This window comes from Pogona vitticeps, chromosome 15 (genome assembly GCF_051106095.1).
Source record: "Pogona vitticeps strain Pit_001003342236 chromosome 15, PviZW2.1, whole genome shotgun sequence".
Classification (NCBI taxonomy): Eukaryota; Metazoa; Chordata; class Lepidosauria; order Squamata; family Agamidae; genus Pogona; species Pogona vitticeps.
Window position 1 is genome coordinate 11,723,092 of NC_135797.1, and position 16,906 is coordinate 11,739,997.

The 16,906-nt window shown below is 46.0% G+C and overlaps 1 protein-coding gene across 1 annotated transcript; it reads right to left on the reverse strand.

The window, feature by feature from the left end:
• Positions 1 to 1,461: 1,461 nt before the first annotated feature.
• On the reverse strand, positions 1,462 to 16,857 carry LOC110069801 (actin-related protein 2-B). Its single transcript, XM_072984219.2, has 9 exons — positions 16,669 to 16,857; positions 9,035 to 9,145; positions 8,032 to 8,247; positions 7,555 to 7,627; positions 6,751 to 6,887; positions 5,020 to 5,169; positions 4,154 to 4,299; positions 2,957 to 3,089; positions 1,462 to 1,856 (listed from the first exon to the last, which is right to left on the reverse strand). Exons 1-9 carry the CDS (start codon positions 16,714 to 16,716, stop codon positions 1,686 to 1,688), a joined length of 1,185 nt encoding a protein of 394 aa, XP_072840320.1. The 5' UTR covers positions 16,717 to 16,857; the 3' UTR covers positions 1,462 to 1,685.
• Between the last annotated feature and the right edge of the window lie 49 nt (positions 16,858 to 16,906).

Sequence of the window (16,906 nt, forward strand, 5' to 3'; positions counted from 1 at the left end):
CAGCCCTCGGTCCAAGTTTTGCTTAAACAGCTGATGTCGGCGGCCGCATCGCATCAGCCCCAGCCGGGCACAGGATCACAATGAGGAGACGTTGTATAATCTCGCAACATCTGGATCTCCATCTCTCCCCCCCCCCCGTGCCTAATCCTGTCCCACAAGCTGGAGGAACAGAAGGGAATACAGAATCCACTCCAAGCCTCTCTGTTCACTTTTCATCATCATCCAGCCCCCCCTTTTTTCCTTGCGATGTGGGGGGGGGGAGGAGGACTTTTTTGGCAAGGCGGAGAGGTGCGTCAAGGATGAGGGCGCTCTCTAGCAGAGGCGAGCGGGGGGGTGGGGGTGGTCAGCCACTACCTGGGTTTTCTGCACACACACACACACACACACAAACACAGCCTTCAGTACAAGAACAGGGACTTTTTGACAACCGAAGCGTGCCGCCCGTCAATTCAACAGGGAGAGCTTCCCGTCCATTCCGCACAGGGTTTCTCTTTAGCCGCCGGACCGTGGAAGGGAAGGGCCCCGCTCTGCTTCTGCTAGCACGGAACCCCATTTTTATTTTTGCAGCAAGGGGGGGGCGTTCAGCTCGCCAAACGACAAGAGTTATACAGGCGCCAAGTCCCGGAGGGGAACGGCAAAGGCTTTCGCCCCTGGTGTTTCTCTGCTGGGCCACCGTTTCCAAATCCTTTCAGCCCAAGGTAGAAGCCGTGAGGCTACCTAGGCGGGGGGGGGGCAATTCTGCATTTTTGCATTCAAGGACCAGCTTCCCAGGGCCCACCCTGGGTGAAAAGGGAGGCAGATTGAATTTTTGGTTTGTTGTTTTCAGCTGGAAGGATGCGAAAAAAATCATGCCCTCTCCCTGCCCGAGAGCCGGCCCTGAAACCGAAGACTTTTTTTTTTGGGGGGGTGACTTTTAGGAAGTTCGGAGTGCCATTTTTCTCCATCCCTGTCCTGCCTGTCCCTGAGCTGTTTTGTGCGCAATACTGTGTGATATTTTGTGCTAACTTGGTTCTTTTTTTGGTTAAAGGAGAAGGAAGGCAGGAAGGAAGGAATTCCCTGAGCCTAAACATATATTTTTTTTGTAGCCTGAGTGGATTTCGGAAGCCTTTTAGGGAAGCCACCCAGCGGCTGCCAAACGGCAGGGCCCGGCGGGCGAGGAAAGATGGGAGTTGTAGTCCAGCCCTCTCTGGCGGGCTGGAAGCTGCCCATTCCAGTTACCTTTGGAGCAGGTCAAAGGTAACTGGAATTTAATTTAATTCCAGTTACAAGAAGACAGCAGGGACTGAGGTGGAAACCACTGCTCCCCCACGGGGAAGAGCGTTTTGGATACCAACTTTATGAGGAATAGCCTTTTCCGAGGAACAAAGCAGAGTATTTGGCCTGATCTGCTTTCACAGACGAACACAGTGATCTTTTCTTAAATTGTAACTAAGCCGGGGATAAAATGCACGGGCAACCCTCTCCGACTATTATTATTATTTTCTTTCAAAATGGAAAAAGAGATCTTTTGCTAACCCCCCTGCCGAGATACACAAGCACGCACTCTTTTTAAAAAAAAACAATCGCCCTGCGTTGTGCCCATTAAACAAGAAGATGCAAGGAGAGGAAATAGGGTAGCGTGGAGGTATCGCATAAAGGCAAGAAGAAAGGAAAACAGAATAGAAGAAAGGAAAACAGATGACGCCTTATCGCGTCATCACGCCCAGCTTCTCCAAGATCCGGGTCCCCTTCTCCAGATATTCTGACCGTTGGAGCCAAAAGCTGTCTTTGTCTTTCATGATATCGGCGAGAACGGCTCCACCTAAGAAGACCATGTGCTTCCGGCGCGGCGGGTCCTCGATGCGAATCTTGAATTTCTGAGGAGGGGGGGGGAAACGGGGAAGAAAGATAGATGCGGCCAATTCAGTTTGGAAAGATGAAATCAAATCTCGGTCCCCAGTTCCCGAGCACAGAACACTTTCTCGTCGGAAAGCTTGCTCCGCACGTTGGCATAAAGGGAGGAAACGCCGGCTCGCTTTCGACGAGCAGATAAGCAAAAGAAAGGACTGTGTTCTATCCTCTCTATAAGACCTGAGTTTACTACGTGCGTACCTGTTGGTAATTGTGAATATAGGCGCGCTATCTGATGGCGGTTAAATTAAAGTAGTATTATCGGACATCGGCATGAATGCACTTTCATTCACGGTGTTTATTACTAGTCTGCGCAGAGTATCGCTGTGAATCTTGTCTAATTAAAAATATCGAGGCAGCGGCTGAATAGGCGTGGAAGCTAAAAGGGATTTTGGTGGGTTTGGGGAGGTCAGGATGAGGGCGATGGCTGGAGAGTCGGAGTTGGTAGAAAGCCAGAGAGGTGCAAAGCACGGACGGGATTTCCGAACAACCCCCCAAAAAAAGAGACAGCGGTCTTGAGAGCATCACCCCCCTGAAATTGACTTCGGCTTCGTTTCCTTGACGGGAATTCTGGGAAATTCCCATTAGGGGAACAATTCCCAGAGGTATTCTGGGAAACTGGGGTTTCGGATGCAGCTGGAGCCCTTGCCACAGGGTGTTTTTTGGGGAGAGGAGCACAGCTGAAGACTGGATCCAGATGTTTTGGCCGCCAGAGGTGAGCGACACCATGGTGCCGTCTGTCCTGCCCGTTCCGGGAACACAGGACAACCGAAATTGATCATCGAACCTTACTCCACAACACCTCCGAGCAGAAGGCTTGTTCGAGGGCTGTGGAGGCCGCCCCTCCGTGTCTGCCGCCTGAGGCCGCCATCCCACCATAGGCAACGTTCTCCAAACCCTTGAAAGGTGGCCCAGAGCATCCTCCCTGGAAGATCCGCCACACGACTCCTGTCCAGCGGCTCAGGAGCCACGGACCAAATCGGCAGAGTAGCCTGTGGGATGCTTGCCCACCTCCCTCGGATGGTTCACGATCAACACACACACACCCAAAAAAACCACAACTCACCGACAGCTTTTCCACGTCCCCCTTCAGGACCCGTTCCAGGTACAGCTGTTTGATTTCACGCTCCAGGCGGGACGGCAGTCCTGGGTACATGGTCGAGCCTCCCGAAAGGACGATATGTTTGTAAAACTCAGCCCTACGTTAAGAAAGCAGGAAGGGAGGGAGGAGAAGATGAGGAATGATGATCCACACACACACACACTCCTGAGATACAAGAAGGGTCCTACTTTTGGACCTGCTCGAAGACAGAAATGGAAAGCTCACTGCACCCATCGCAGAAAACGGGTGCCACCTGTAAACCACCTGTTGTAAGGTGCGGTGATCCTCTCCAGCCGGGCTTCCCCATCGGCGGACCCCCCAATGTTGAACCTCTCAACTCCCAGAAATCCTGGCCAGCCCAGTTGTTGGTGAAGGCTTCTGGGAGTTGTAGTCCAAGAACACCCAGTCACCCGAGGTTGCGAAACCACAGCTCTACCATGTGTAAGGCGGCCAGCGGAGCATGCCCTTTCCTATGAAACCATATCTACACCCCCACGCCCAGCTTTCTATTATTTTTTCCCCTTGTGTGTAGGTAAGTGTCGTTTTGTCTGCTTCATCATCTTCCCCCAGCTGTGAGACATTTGAAACAAGGGCGTCAGTAAATTAAATTAGATTAAATTTAATGTAATTAGATTAAATTAAATTAGATTAGATTAAATTGGTATAGGTAAAGGTAAAGGAAGTAGTAAGCATCCTTCAATCTCGAGAGACTATGGTAGCGTGGTAAAGGTAAATTAAATTAAATTAGATTAAATTAAATTAGATTAAATTAGGTTAAATTAAATTAAATTGGTATAGGTAAAGGTAAAGGAAGTAGTAAGCATCCTTCAGTCTCGAGAGACTATGGTAGCATGGTAAAGGAAAATTGGTAAAGGTAAATTAAATTAAATTAGATTAAATTAAATTAGATTAAATTAGGTTAAATTAAATTAAATTGGTATAGGTAAAGGTAAAGGAAGTAGTAAGCATCCTTCAGTCTCGAGAGACTATGGTAGCATGGTAAAGGTAAATTGGTAAAGGTAAATTAAATTAAATTAGATTAAATTAAATTAGATTAAATTAGGTTAAATTAAATTAAATTAAAGCCACCAAGTGGGTCTCACGAGGTTTAACATCTGCTCTAGAGGGTCCCCCGTGGAATCCCCTCAGGCCTCTACTCACCGGGTGTCGATGTCGGCTGCCTGGATGGTGTTGAAAAGGAGCTCAGCCACGCCTACGCCTTCCACGTTGATGAGATGAGGCTGGAACAAGGCTTCTGGGGCCTCAAAGCGCTCGCCCCCGACTTTGATCACACGCCCATCCGGGAGCTGAAGGGACGACACGAGAAAAAAGGGCATAACCTAACATGCCATTAGCAAGAAGTACAGTGGTGCCTCGCTAGACAGTTACCCCGCATGACCGTTTTTTTCGCTAGATATTGACTTTTTGCAATTGCTATAGTGATTCGCAAAACAGTGATTCCTATGGGGGAATTTCGCTGGACAATGTTTGGTCCCTGCTTTGCAAACCAATTTTCGCTAGACGACGATTTTGACAGCTCTCTCTGCGCTCGCGTGTTTTCTAAGCTTCGCAAGACAGCGATTTAAACAGCTGATCGGCGGTTCGCAAAGCGGCTTTCCTATGGCCGATCTTCGCTAGACAACGATTCTTCCCCACTGGAACACATTAAACAGGTTTCAATGCATTCCAATGGGGAAATGCTTTTCGCTAGACGATGATTTCGCTAAACAGTGATTTCAGTGGAACGGATTATCATCGTCTAGCGAAGCACCACTGTACAGGAAAGTGTAATTCTTAAAACCTTTTTTTTGCAGGAAGGGGCAAGGAAAAAAGGGTTTATTTATTAATTTTTTGTCCAAGAAATTCTTGCATACAAGACTCAAATTCCCCCATAAGTAGTTGAAATTTCCAAACCTTGTTCACGAATGCTGCGCGAGAGACGCCATTTGAGAAACGAATGCACTGAAAAACGCATCCGAGATAAAATCCTTCTCCCCTCTTAAGTCACAGGTGAACGTTTCGTTTACCGTGTAAGACTCCACAAGGATCGTGGTCTCTTGGGCTAGTTTCTGCTCCTGCTCGATGTTGTAGCCCACATAACACAACTTCTCCTTCATCATCCGCACGGTCTCAAAGTCGGCTGAGTGGTTGAAGGCATAACCACGTAACAGCAAGAGCTGAACCAGAGCAAACGAACAGGAGCATTAAACTTTCCCACCCGTTGTATTTGAATCAGTTTTGATGGTTATCATTTTTCCAATATGCAAAGTATTCTGGACAGATGGTCTTGTGAAGAGCAGCAATTTTTACAGGAACACTCATCGAGAGGCAATAGGGTACAGTGGTTAATGCCGGGAGATTCAGATTGACATCTCAACATGCCCTGAAACTCACTGGGTGGTCCTGAGTTTTCTCACCTTTTTCTCCACTTGACCTACCTCATGGGGTTGTTGTTGTGAGGAGAAAAATGGGGAGGATAGGACCTACATGTACTTCCTTTGGCTTATTGGAGTACAGTAAAACCCCTGTATGCTTAGGAGATTGGTTCTAAGCCCCCCTGCAGATGCTGAAAATCACGGATAATAGCAAACACTATCAGAAATATTGTATTTTCATTATGTATTACCAGAGCTGGCCATTAGAGGGAGCCAGAGAACATGCTATGTATTCTTTAACAATGAAAATACATAGCACGTTCTCTGGCTCCCTCTAATGGTCAGTTTTGGTAAATATATCATGAAAATATGTATTTCTAGGTTTTTTTTTTCTTTTAATATTTGTAATATTTTCAGATTGCAGATTAAGTGAAACTGAGGATACCAGTCCCACGGTTATGTGGGTCCTACTGTGATGTGGGACATCAGTGTCAGAAACACACAAACGAGAATTCCACGTAGCTGGCTGAGAATCAACGAGACGACGGGCCAAACTACATTTCAGAGGTAGCTCGTCCTTAGATGCTGAAGTCATGTTTGTGTCGGAGGGGGCATGATTTCAGCAGACTTTCATAACTGAGCCATCCGACTTGCACACAAAGCCATCGTTTCCCTCCCCAGGACGAATCGCAAAACAAAGCAAGCTTATTTGCAAATGACAGGAGATGCAAAATCCTCCAGGTGCCGCAATCTGATGTTCTCAATACTTAAGGATTTTCCTCTTCTAATGACAAACTGTCTGCAAAAAGGCAATGCAGTAATAAATATAACCATCTTTTTTACTAAAGGAAAGGGTTTGTTGTGAACAGGCAAACATTTATGCACTGAGAAAGACTTATCATATGCCTGCATGTAAAGAGGATTCAGCCAGCTGACCTAAATAGTCGGGGTCCTCTCGGTAGTGGCCCCAATTAGGGAACCCGTTAATTGCTGAAGTTAATTAAGAAGGCATCCAGGCCTCTCTTCAATCAGCTACTGCTTGGCTTGTTTTTCCCATGAATTTAATCCATAAATCCATAAATGCAATCATGGATCTAGAATTGGGGGGGTATTCATATACGAATACACCCATCTCTAATCTAGATCAATTTTCTTCAAGTATAAATGATATGCATCGAAACTCTGACTGGAAGGCAGCCGCTGCTGTGCAAACGTCGCTGAAATCGAATCCGCTCTCGGGACGAGCGAAAATTCCACCTCCTGGAACAGACGCTGATGATGGTAAGGAGGCCCATCTTTGATTTATCCGCCTGCCTCGTTTTCTCTTTTTTAGAAACACAGCACCCCATGTCCCGGGAAGATGACAGGTTGTCTTGCTCTCACCTTGATGAGGTAGCGCGTGATGTCGCGCCCAGCTATGTCCAGTCGGCGGGTGAGGTGGGGCAAGGAGAAACCCTCGTAGACGGGGCAGATGTGGGTGACCCCGTCGCCCGAGTCCACCACGACACCGGTGAGAAGGCCTGCCGAGGCAAGAATTTGGATGCGTCACCCGGATGTCCCCTGAGGAACACCTCGCCTTTAGAGAACTTGCTGACCAGCACAAGGGGGAACTCCATTTCCGTTCAGTTTTATTTTTACAAGCATTTTGCCAAATTTTGCAAATTTCGTCCCAAGAACTTAAAGTCTGAAAAAACTGGAATATGAGATTAACCCAAATGGACAGAGCGATCCATTCAGGCTTGGTGTGCCTAGCCAAGCTTCGAGTTGCTCCCTCTTTTTTACCCCTAAAAGGCTCCTCCTCTTGAACACCATAGTCATCATCATCGTCATCATCTTAGAAATGCAGAGCTGGGGGGGGGACGCTCTGGATCACTAAATCCAGCCGCTGTTGAGAAGGCCCCGTGGGGGAATCGAACACCCTAACCTCGGGCCCCGCAGTCAGAGGACTAAACCACGGAGTCCTCCTGCGGATCTGGCCCTCAACCTGAATCCCTTTCCTTTTCAGGAACAACTGGATCTCTTGAGCTAAGCTGGGGCCGAAGAGGGAGAAGGTTGCTCCCGTTCTGTTTCCAAACAATAATGTACCGGAATCGGGGTCTCCCAAGATCAACTTTAGCAACGAATAGGAATTCTCCAAAAAAAAAACCCCGATTCCCTTCCTCGCACACCTTCGACCCCCTGACTCACCTTGCGCGTAAAGGGTCAGCACCGCCTGGATCGCGATGTAGACGCCTTCAAACTGGTAGGTCTCAAACATCACCTGGAGCACGTGGGAAGAGACAGAGAAGGAGCATTTGGTCCACGGCCGGTCACACGGATAACCAAGGAATCAGGAGAACCCACTAGGAAGAGCCATTGCGGGCCAAGAACCCAATCCGGCTTCGTTCACACGAGAATGGCGCAAGCAGAGAGCGAATGAATGAATGCCTGGCGATGCCAGGCGCTGAGCAAACAGCAAACAGATTTATTTCCCACCTTCTGCTGGGGCAAGAGTGGCCGGAGCTGACATTACATGCCCGGGGTGCGTGGCTTCAAATCCTTCCAGGAGTGAATGACACTCTAAAGTTCTGGACTCAACGGATCCAGATTTGGGACACCAGCGCCAACATTCAGACCACCCCACCCCACCCCATCCGGAACCCCTTTCACCTCCTTGCCCTTTACCTCGATGACTTTTTCTCGGTTTTTGGTGGGGTTCATGGGGGGCTCGGTGAGCAGGATCTTGCAGTTTTGTGGCTCGACGTTGAGTTTCTCGGGCCCGAACGTGTAGTCCCACAGATACTTCATGTCCTCCCAGTTGCGTACAATCCCGTTTTCCATGGGATAATTCACCTCCAGCATTGAACGCAGCTCGCTGGCCTCATCGCCTACCATTAGGTCCTGGTGGGGAATGAAATGAAATTCTGTTTCAAATGGTACGGGGATTCCTTGATAGACTATATCTGAGGGATTGGTAGCAAGCCCCTCATCGTTAAGCAATTTCCTCGTCAAGCGGGGTAATCGTCAAGCGGGGCATATATATATCCATGCTATGTGTAGTGTTCACAATTATCCACAGTTAATTTTGGATATATATATATATATATATATATATATATATATATATATATAGAGAGAGAGAGAGAGAGAGAGAGAGAGAGAGAGAGAGAGAGAGATAGTTAGTTAGTTAGTTAGTTAGTTAGTTAGTTAGACAGACAGACAGACAGACAGACAGACAGACAGACAGATAGATAAATAGATAGATAGATAGAGATAGAGATAGATAGAGATAGAGATAGATAGATATAGATATAGATATACAGATATAGATAGATATAGATATAGATAGATAGATATATACTGTATATCTTGTTGTTTTTCAACAACAAGAATATGTAGCATGGTCTCTGGGGATCCCTTCAGTGGCCAGTTCTGGTAAATACATTGTGAAAATCCCCTTTTTTTTCTTTTAATATTTTAAATATTTTCAGAATGTTGGATAAGTAAAAAAAATAGCCATTGATCTCGCGGATACAGGGGTCCTACTGTATTAACATTCTCGTTTAAATGCAGAGAAGGGGGAAATTGCCACTTTTAGAAATCAAACATCCTGCCCTTTAAAGGAACCTATAAAACAGATCTATCCTTTAAGCCAGTTCAGAATCTGATTGCCCGAAGAGCCACTCACCTTGATCTCAATGTTACCAACTTTGGCCGTGGAGCGGATGATGGGACGTCCCACCAGAGCTGGAAAGATGTGCTCGGGGAAGTTGGACCCGGCATAGCCACATTTTACAAACTGTGGAGGAAAAGAGGGTTGGGATGGGAAAAAAATCAATCAGGTTTATTTAAGGGAGAAAAAAACAGTACTTTGGCAAAAAAAGGGGGGAGAAAAGAGATGGGCATATAAACCCGTGCCACGGACCTTTCAAAATTGCTTTACATTGTTTGAAAACTCTGAACATATTCTTCCAGTCATGCTAAACGTGTTTTAAAACGCCCTTGAAAAAAACATTTTAAAATGACTATACGATGTTGGTCATTGCATCAATAAAGTCCCTTTGATGCAGCTTATTATATGGCTTTTTTTTTTTTGAAATGTAACTTCAAGTTCCATTCCTATCACCCAGGAAGGAACTAGTTACAGTAAAGATGTTGCCTGTCACTTCTTTCTTCCAAAGATTTGTCTCTGGCTTTGCACTTAAACGTGCACCTTCTCCGCTATGGCGCTCAACGTATGTTTTGAGGTCTACTCCGCATCATCCTCAGCGACTGGGCATGCCGGCAGGGGCGGATGAGAACTGTAGTCCAGAATATATATGGAAGGCACCTTGACCCGGAATGCAGTCCAGTCGTTCGTGTTTTCTCATGATCCTTTTTTGTACACCTAGGTCAACCGCGGACAGCTTGTGGGGAAAACTCGGAAAAAGTCTTCTCCTTCCAAAATCTAGAACCGAAGCTCACTCCCCCACCCCCCCCCACCTCGGTCTTTCAAAAGGACTTTTTGCAGCCTCCGTACACGGCTGGCTGCAAAAAGATCTACTCTTGATTTACACCGGAGAAAGCAAGTCGCCGGAGGAAGTGGAGAAACAGGAAAGGAAACGGTTGACTCTGAGTCACGGTGGAGCCCATGAGATGAGAAAGGAGGAAGTGGTTTGGCGCCTTGAGAGAGCTCTCCAAAAGATGCTCCGGGGGGTCCCAGGAAAAAAAGAACTGAAATATAATCATCTTAGAACTCCAGAGCTGGAAGGGGCCCGATGGATCCACTGGGTCCACTCTGCAACTTTCCCCCTGCATCACAGGCTGGCTCTTCTCCTAGGAGGTACCCCCTCACCCGAACCCGGGTCCTGCAGCCGGGGACGTCAGCCCCCTGAGCTATCCAACGAGCTATAATCATCATCTTAGAACATCATCCAGCTGGAAGGGACGCTATGGATCTCGGAGCCGGGCTCCTGTCAAGGCCCAGCGCGGGAATCGAACTCTCAACTGTCCGCTCCACAGGCAGAGACCTCATCCGCTGAACGCTCCAGCACTCCGAAGGGGCCCTTCTCTCTTCTTCGGCCGGTCTTGCCTCTCAAGGTCTCATAAATCAAAGATCTGGCTCCTTAGGCAGGATTTCCCTCCTGTCGGCACCTAATTGATTCCTTGCCCTCTTCAACTGTATGAATGGCGTTGTTCTGTTTTGTTTTGTTTCCTCTGGATTGTTGTTAGCCGCCCAGAGTAGAACTTTGGTCTAAATGGGCGGGGTACGAAATTAAATAATAATTAATTTAATAATAATAATAACTAGCCACTTTGGCGGCTGGGCAAAAGACAGCCGGCCCATGGAAATCAAAGGCTCAAAAAGTGATGCGTTTGAGGAACGTGAATCAGGCCAGAAGAGGTGGCCATTTATTTTCCTATCGGTTGTTGTGGGTTTTTCAGGCTCTTTGGCCGTGTTCTGAAGGTGGTTCTTCCTAACGTTTCACCCGTCTCTGTGGCCGGCCCCTTCGGAGGACGGGAGTCAGGACTCCCACAGACTGCCCCAGAGCACAGACAGAGTCCTGACTCCTGTCCTCCGAAGAACACAGACAGAGTTCCTACTCCTGTCCTCTGAAGATGCCGGCCACAGAGACGGGCGAAACATTAGGAAGAACAACCTTCAGAACGTGGCCAAAGAGCCCGAAAGACCCACAACAACCATCGGATCCCGGCCATGAAAGCCTTCGCGAATACATATTTTCCTATCGTTCACCCGTAAATTCACCGGTGGCTTTCGGTGCCCTCTAAACGCTGGTTATTTCCGAAGCATAAACTCCGTCAACCAGGCTGGTTCTTTTGAATCTGTGCCCAACCCAATGTTTCCCTGTAGGAGCAGAGAGAGAAAAGGCCCTTTATTCACACAAGCGTGCATACATTTTGCTCCTGGGCTGCCTTATCAAGAGACAAACGCCCTTCCTAGCAATGATTAATTTAAACAAATGTTGCTGCCATGTTAGATGGGGGTTGGGAGCTGTTGTTCCCGGTAGCAGGAAATAAGGGGCTCGAATAGGGTTAGCAAGGCAATTTCCGAGGCCCCTCCTTGACAACCAACCTTTTATTGAGGACTAGGATCTTATCTCGCCTCTAGAGAAAGGGGTGTGGCTCAAAAGCAGGGTAGCTGCTCAGCCTGCCAAAGATCCATGGCTCAGCAGCTTCCGACCTCTACAGATGATGCCGGGAAAGGAGGCTTGAAGGAGCCAGGTTCTCACGACAGCTTAGGAGCAACTTACTTGCTGTTTTTTAATTTATTTATTTACTCCGGTAACAAGTGAGCAAAGAAGTTCAACTTCAAAAGAAACGTAATGACCAAGAACTCTGGTAACAAGTGAGCAAAGAAGTTCAACTTCAAAAGAAATGTAGTGACCAAGAACTCCGGTAACAAGTGAGCAAAGAAGTTCAACTTCAAAAGAAACGTAGTGACCAAGAACTCCGGTAACAAGTGAGCAAAGAAGTTCAACTTCAAAAGAAACGTAGTGACCAAGAACTCCGGTAACAAGTGAGCAAAGAAGTTCAACTTCAAAAGAAACGTAGTGACCAAGAACTCCGGTAACAAGTGAGCAAAGAAGTTCAACTTCAAAAGAAACGTAGTGACCAAGAACTCCGGTAACAAGTGAGCAAAGAAGTTCAACTTCAAAAGAAACGTAGTGACCAAGAACTCCGGTAACAAGTGAGCAAAGAAGTTCAACTTCAAAAGAAACGTAGTGACCAAGAACTCCGGTAACAAGTGAGCAAAGAAGTTCAACTTCAAAAGAAACGTAATGACCAAGAACTCCGGTAACAAGTGAGCAAAGAAGTTCAACTTCAAAAGAAACGTAGTGACCAAGAACTCCGGTAACAAGTGAGCAAAGAAGTTCAACTTCAAAAGAAACGTAGTGACCAAGAACTCCGGTAACAAGTGAGCAAAGAAGTTCAACTTCAAAAGAAACGTAATGACCAAGAACTCCGGTAACAAGTGAGCAAAGAAGTTCAACTTCAAAAGAAACGTAATGACCAAGAACTCCGGTAACAAGTGAGCAAAGAAGTTCAACTTCAAAAGAAACATAATGACCAAGAAAGATTGTAAACATTTGGTGGAGCATGCAACTTTTTCTTAATACGTATTTGCATTACTTTTAAAGGACATTTTAGGCACAATGATGCTCATTTGAAGTGGGATTTTTTCCCTTTTTTGCATACTTTTATCAGTTCGGAGTGTCGCACTCCTATGGCTGTGTAGCTCAGTGGTTTCCACCTGCAGAATTGGGAGTTTGATTCCCCCACGGGTCCTTCTTGACAGCGGCCGGACTCAGCGACCCACGGGGTCCCTTCCAGCTCTGCCATTCTAAGATGATGGACGATGATGATGGTAATGAGCATGAACAAGTTCATGCAATGACTTTTTTTAAAAAAAAGCATTGCAGCCCACAACGAAAGCAAATAACTTTAGAAAACAACCCGAGTCACGGATCATGAAACCAAGTGCCTTCTCAAAAATTATTTTCTAGACTCTGGCTCTGACTAGATAGCTTTCTACATTCCTGCTTGAATTATCTTGTGATTCAGGATCACCTGGGCTAGAAACTTTCCTTAATTTGAAACGAGGACCGCGAAAGGCTGCGACTCAGCGGCTGCCGATCAGTGCAGGCAATACTGAGCTAGATAGGCCCAAAGGTGTAACTTCACGCAACAAATTTCTGTATTCTTCAAGGTGGCTTTTATCTATCTATCTATCTATCTATCTATCTATCTATCTATCTATCTATCTATCTATCTATCTATCTATCTATCTGTCTATCTATCTATCTATCTATCTATCTATCTATCTATCTATCTATCATCTATCTATCTATCTATCTATCTATCTATCTATCTATCTATCTATCTATCTATCTATCTATCTATCTATCTATCTACTCCTTATCTATCTATCTACTCCTTATCTATCTATCTATCTATCTGTCTCTCTCTCTCTCTCTCTCTCTCTCCATCCATCTATCTATCGACTCTTTCCTTATCTATCTATCTATCTATCTATCTATCTATCTATCTATCTATCTATCTATCTATCTATCTATCTATCTATCTATCTATCTATCTATCTATCTATCTACTCCTTATCTATCTATCTATCTATCTATCTATCTATCTATCTATCTATCTATCTATCTATCTATCTATCTATCTATCTATCTATCTATCTATCTATCTATCTATCTATCTATCTATCTATCTATCTATCTATCTATCTATCTATCTATCTATCTATATCCCGCCTACTTGGTCGGATTAGGACCACTCTAGGCGGCTAACAACATAAAATAATACAATACATATATATAAAACAATTTTTGCACAGCAGAAACATTAAACAAGATGGGAAAAACAATAGGAAAGGGAAAGAAGAAGGGCATCAGGAATTATCTGATGGGAAGGCCTGCCGAAACATCCATGTTTTTAATTGATTTTTAATTTTTTCTTCCCGTCTCTTAATAAGGGCTGAAATGCAAAGTCTTCCTTTCCTCCTCCTCCCCTAACGTACCAGATTGATTTCTTTTTGCTTTGTTTCGGCTGAATCGTGTTCAGCAAGGAGTCTGACGTGGGCTGGGGAACAAAAAGCGGAGAGGACATGAGGGGGTGGCTTTCACCCAGAAATCATCACGCCAGAAGGCTGATAACGTTGACACCGGGAAGCATCTGCTGTTACTGGGGAAGCCGCTCGTTTCAACCTGCCTCCCTCCAAGTTGTTACCACTGATGTGTGTGTGTATACACACATAATATAAAATCTCTCTTTCAGGAAAAATATTCACACACAGGAACCTTGTTGATCCTCCGTTCAAGGATGCAAAATGCACTAAAGCAGGGGTTGTAAACATCTGGCATTCCAGATGTCTCCGGCCACGACTCCTTTATCAGGGAGTCAGATCAACAGAAGAAAACTGACAGTGGGGGAAAACAGGGAAGTCGCAGAACACGAATGCTGAAGATTTTACAAAGAAAGCCGCTCGCCATTACCATATATGGAGTGAGAAATGCCAGATGTTCAAGCTGGATTCAGAAAAGGAAGAGGCAGGAGAGATCCTACTGCAAATCGATGTGGGGGCTTCTGAAGGGCACCGAAGATTTTCAGAAGAAAATTAATTTGGGCTTTAGAGATTACGTTAATAGCCTTTGACTGTGTGGATCATGAAAAAGTATAGATAAAAGAAACAGAAGTGGAGCAACAGCTGGGATCCTGTCGCACTATCCAGAAAAGCATATGATGTCATCAGCCACGGATTTTAATTTTTAACTTACAATTTCCTCTTTCCCTCTCCCAAATTCCAAGGCTCCCCAGGGTTCCTATGGGAACTCCGGATAGGGGAGGGGACATTACTACCAGAAAATTGCCACTGCCAATCCAGAGTGGTGGGACCAGAGGCAGTGATTTAGTAGGTATTAAAATCTTCTCCTCGCTATCTTGAGGCTCCCTAAGTCTTCCCCAGGCCAAAATAAATCTGTAGGGAGCCTTGGAATCTAGGCGAGGGGAGCAAAAACATTTACATTAGAGATTAACGTCTGTGGTTGTTGATGACGTCATCAGCTTTTATATGTGCAGAGTTGTGTAACAGGATTTTGGCCAATATTTGATGGTTGATGTAACCTGTACTCTGAACAAGATGTACCATTAGGACAGAATATAGGGAAACGGAACGGTTGGTTCCCCAAGGGGCAGAGGGGGTAGACAGCGATATATTTTATCTCCCTAACTGTTCAATTCATGCGCAAAATATTTTAAATGGATTAGGTTTAGATGAAGGAGAAATGAAAATAAGGAAAAACAACAGTCGTCGACAGTATGCAACTGATGCCCTATTACTGGCAGAAAGTAGCAACGAGTTGAAAGAACGACTTGAGAAAAGTAAAAAAGAAAAGGCAAAAGCAGGATTATAGTTGAACCTTAAGAAGACAACATTCGTGACTACAGAAGAATTATATCACATTAATGCTGACAATGAAGAAACTGGAATTGTTAAAGACCTTTATGTCTTGGTCTGATCATCAGTCCAAACGGGACTGCAACCAAGGAATCAGAAGAAGACTGACGTTCGTAAGGGAAGCTAGGAAAGAATTAGAAAAGATAATTAAGTGTCTGGGCATCTCACTGAAGACTTTGGCCAAGATCATCCAGACTATAAAGAGAAACCACTAGCGCTGTGAAAGAAGAAAACGGAAAGGAAAAACTGATGCGTTTATTCCAGAAGTAAACCATACCATCATTTCTTGAGTATCATCTGAGTATCGAGATATAAGTCTTTTCACTGTTGCAATTGTTCCAAGCAACATCTGCTGGTCTAATTCTACCAGCTCCATTTTTGCGTTACTCGTATGTTCCATAAATGCAAAATAAAATCCCAAATATGGCAAGCTTCTTAAAGTCTTCGAGCTATGGGGGAAAAAAGGTAGGCACAAATGCTTTAAAAAGATATCCTTTCGACTTACATTTAAAAAAAGCCCCACAACTACAGGTATAGCCGTGTTTGTGTGTGTTATTAATATGCATAAAGACTAAAAATAACTTAAAAATTAAAATGCTTTTTAAAAAACCGTTCTCTAAAATACTTGTATTTTCCGCCTTTTGTTTTGTAAATACGCCTTTATATTTCTAGCAGGCATCTTCCTGCAACTTTGAAACATAATTTAAGGTGCGTCTAGACCTTGCCACTTTTGTTTTTGAATGTAATTTTTGTTTGCAAACTTTTCACCGCTGTAGACATTTGGGTGGCCCCGATTAAAAACCCACACACACCGTTGCTGTTGCGGTTTCTCGGGAGGCTGAGCCATTTCTGCAGCTGCTTTCCGATGTCTTAAGGCCAATTTTTCGCCCTCTTTCCTCCACCGACTTCCAAAACCCCTTGATTTTTTTGGGGGGGGTGGCGGGATTCGAACCGCACTCCCCGCGTTGGGAGACCCACCACCCATCGGGGTTGGTTTCTATGCGAGGATACCAGATCGAGCTTCCCAGAGCCCCGGGCGCACAAGAACGGGGAAAGTTTCTTTTCTTTTCTCTTTTCCGGACTACAACTCCCAGCATGCGGGAGGGGGAGGGGTGGATGATGGGAACTGTAGTCCGGGGAAGAAAAAAAAAAGGAACTCCGTCCCACCGGATCGAGCTTCCCAGAGCCCTGGCGCACAGGAACGGGGAAAGTTTCTTTTTTTTTCGGACTACAAGTCCCAGCATGCTGGCAGGGGAGGGGTGGATGATGGGAACTGTAGTCGGGGGAAAAGAAAGGAACTCCGTCCCTCCGGCCCCCTGACCCCCCCCTTTGCCCCCCTCTCTTACTCCGGTGCCGTTGTCACAGACCACCACGCGGCGGCCCTGGCTGTCCATGGTGCCGCCGCCCGCGCCGCGGCGGGTCGCAGGTTCGAATCCGGCCGCGCCCTCTAGGTCCGCTGCAGGGCTCGCGAGCGGCGGACGCTGCTTCTGGGTCGGAAGCCCGGCAGGAAGGAGCGCCGCCGCCCGGGAGGAGGAGAAGGAGGAGCGGCGGGGCGGGAGCCAGCCAGCCGGCCGTGATGCAACA

Excerpts from the sequence above, each read along its gene's own strand:
- LOC110069801 (XM_072984219.2), bottom strand. The coding sequence starts at position 16,716 with ATGGACAGCCAGGGCCGCCGCGTGGTGGTCTGTGACAACGGCACCGGA. Across the intron at positions 4,300-5,019 it reads TCCTTGTGGAGTCTTACACG|CTCCCGGATGGGCGTGTGAT; the intron begins GTAAACGAAACG and ends TCGTCCCTTCAG. Across the intron at positions 1,857-2,956 it reads GGGACGTGGAAAAGCTGTCG|AAATTCAAGATTCGCATCGA; the intron begins GTGAGTTGTGGT and ends CCCCCTCCTCAG.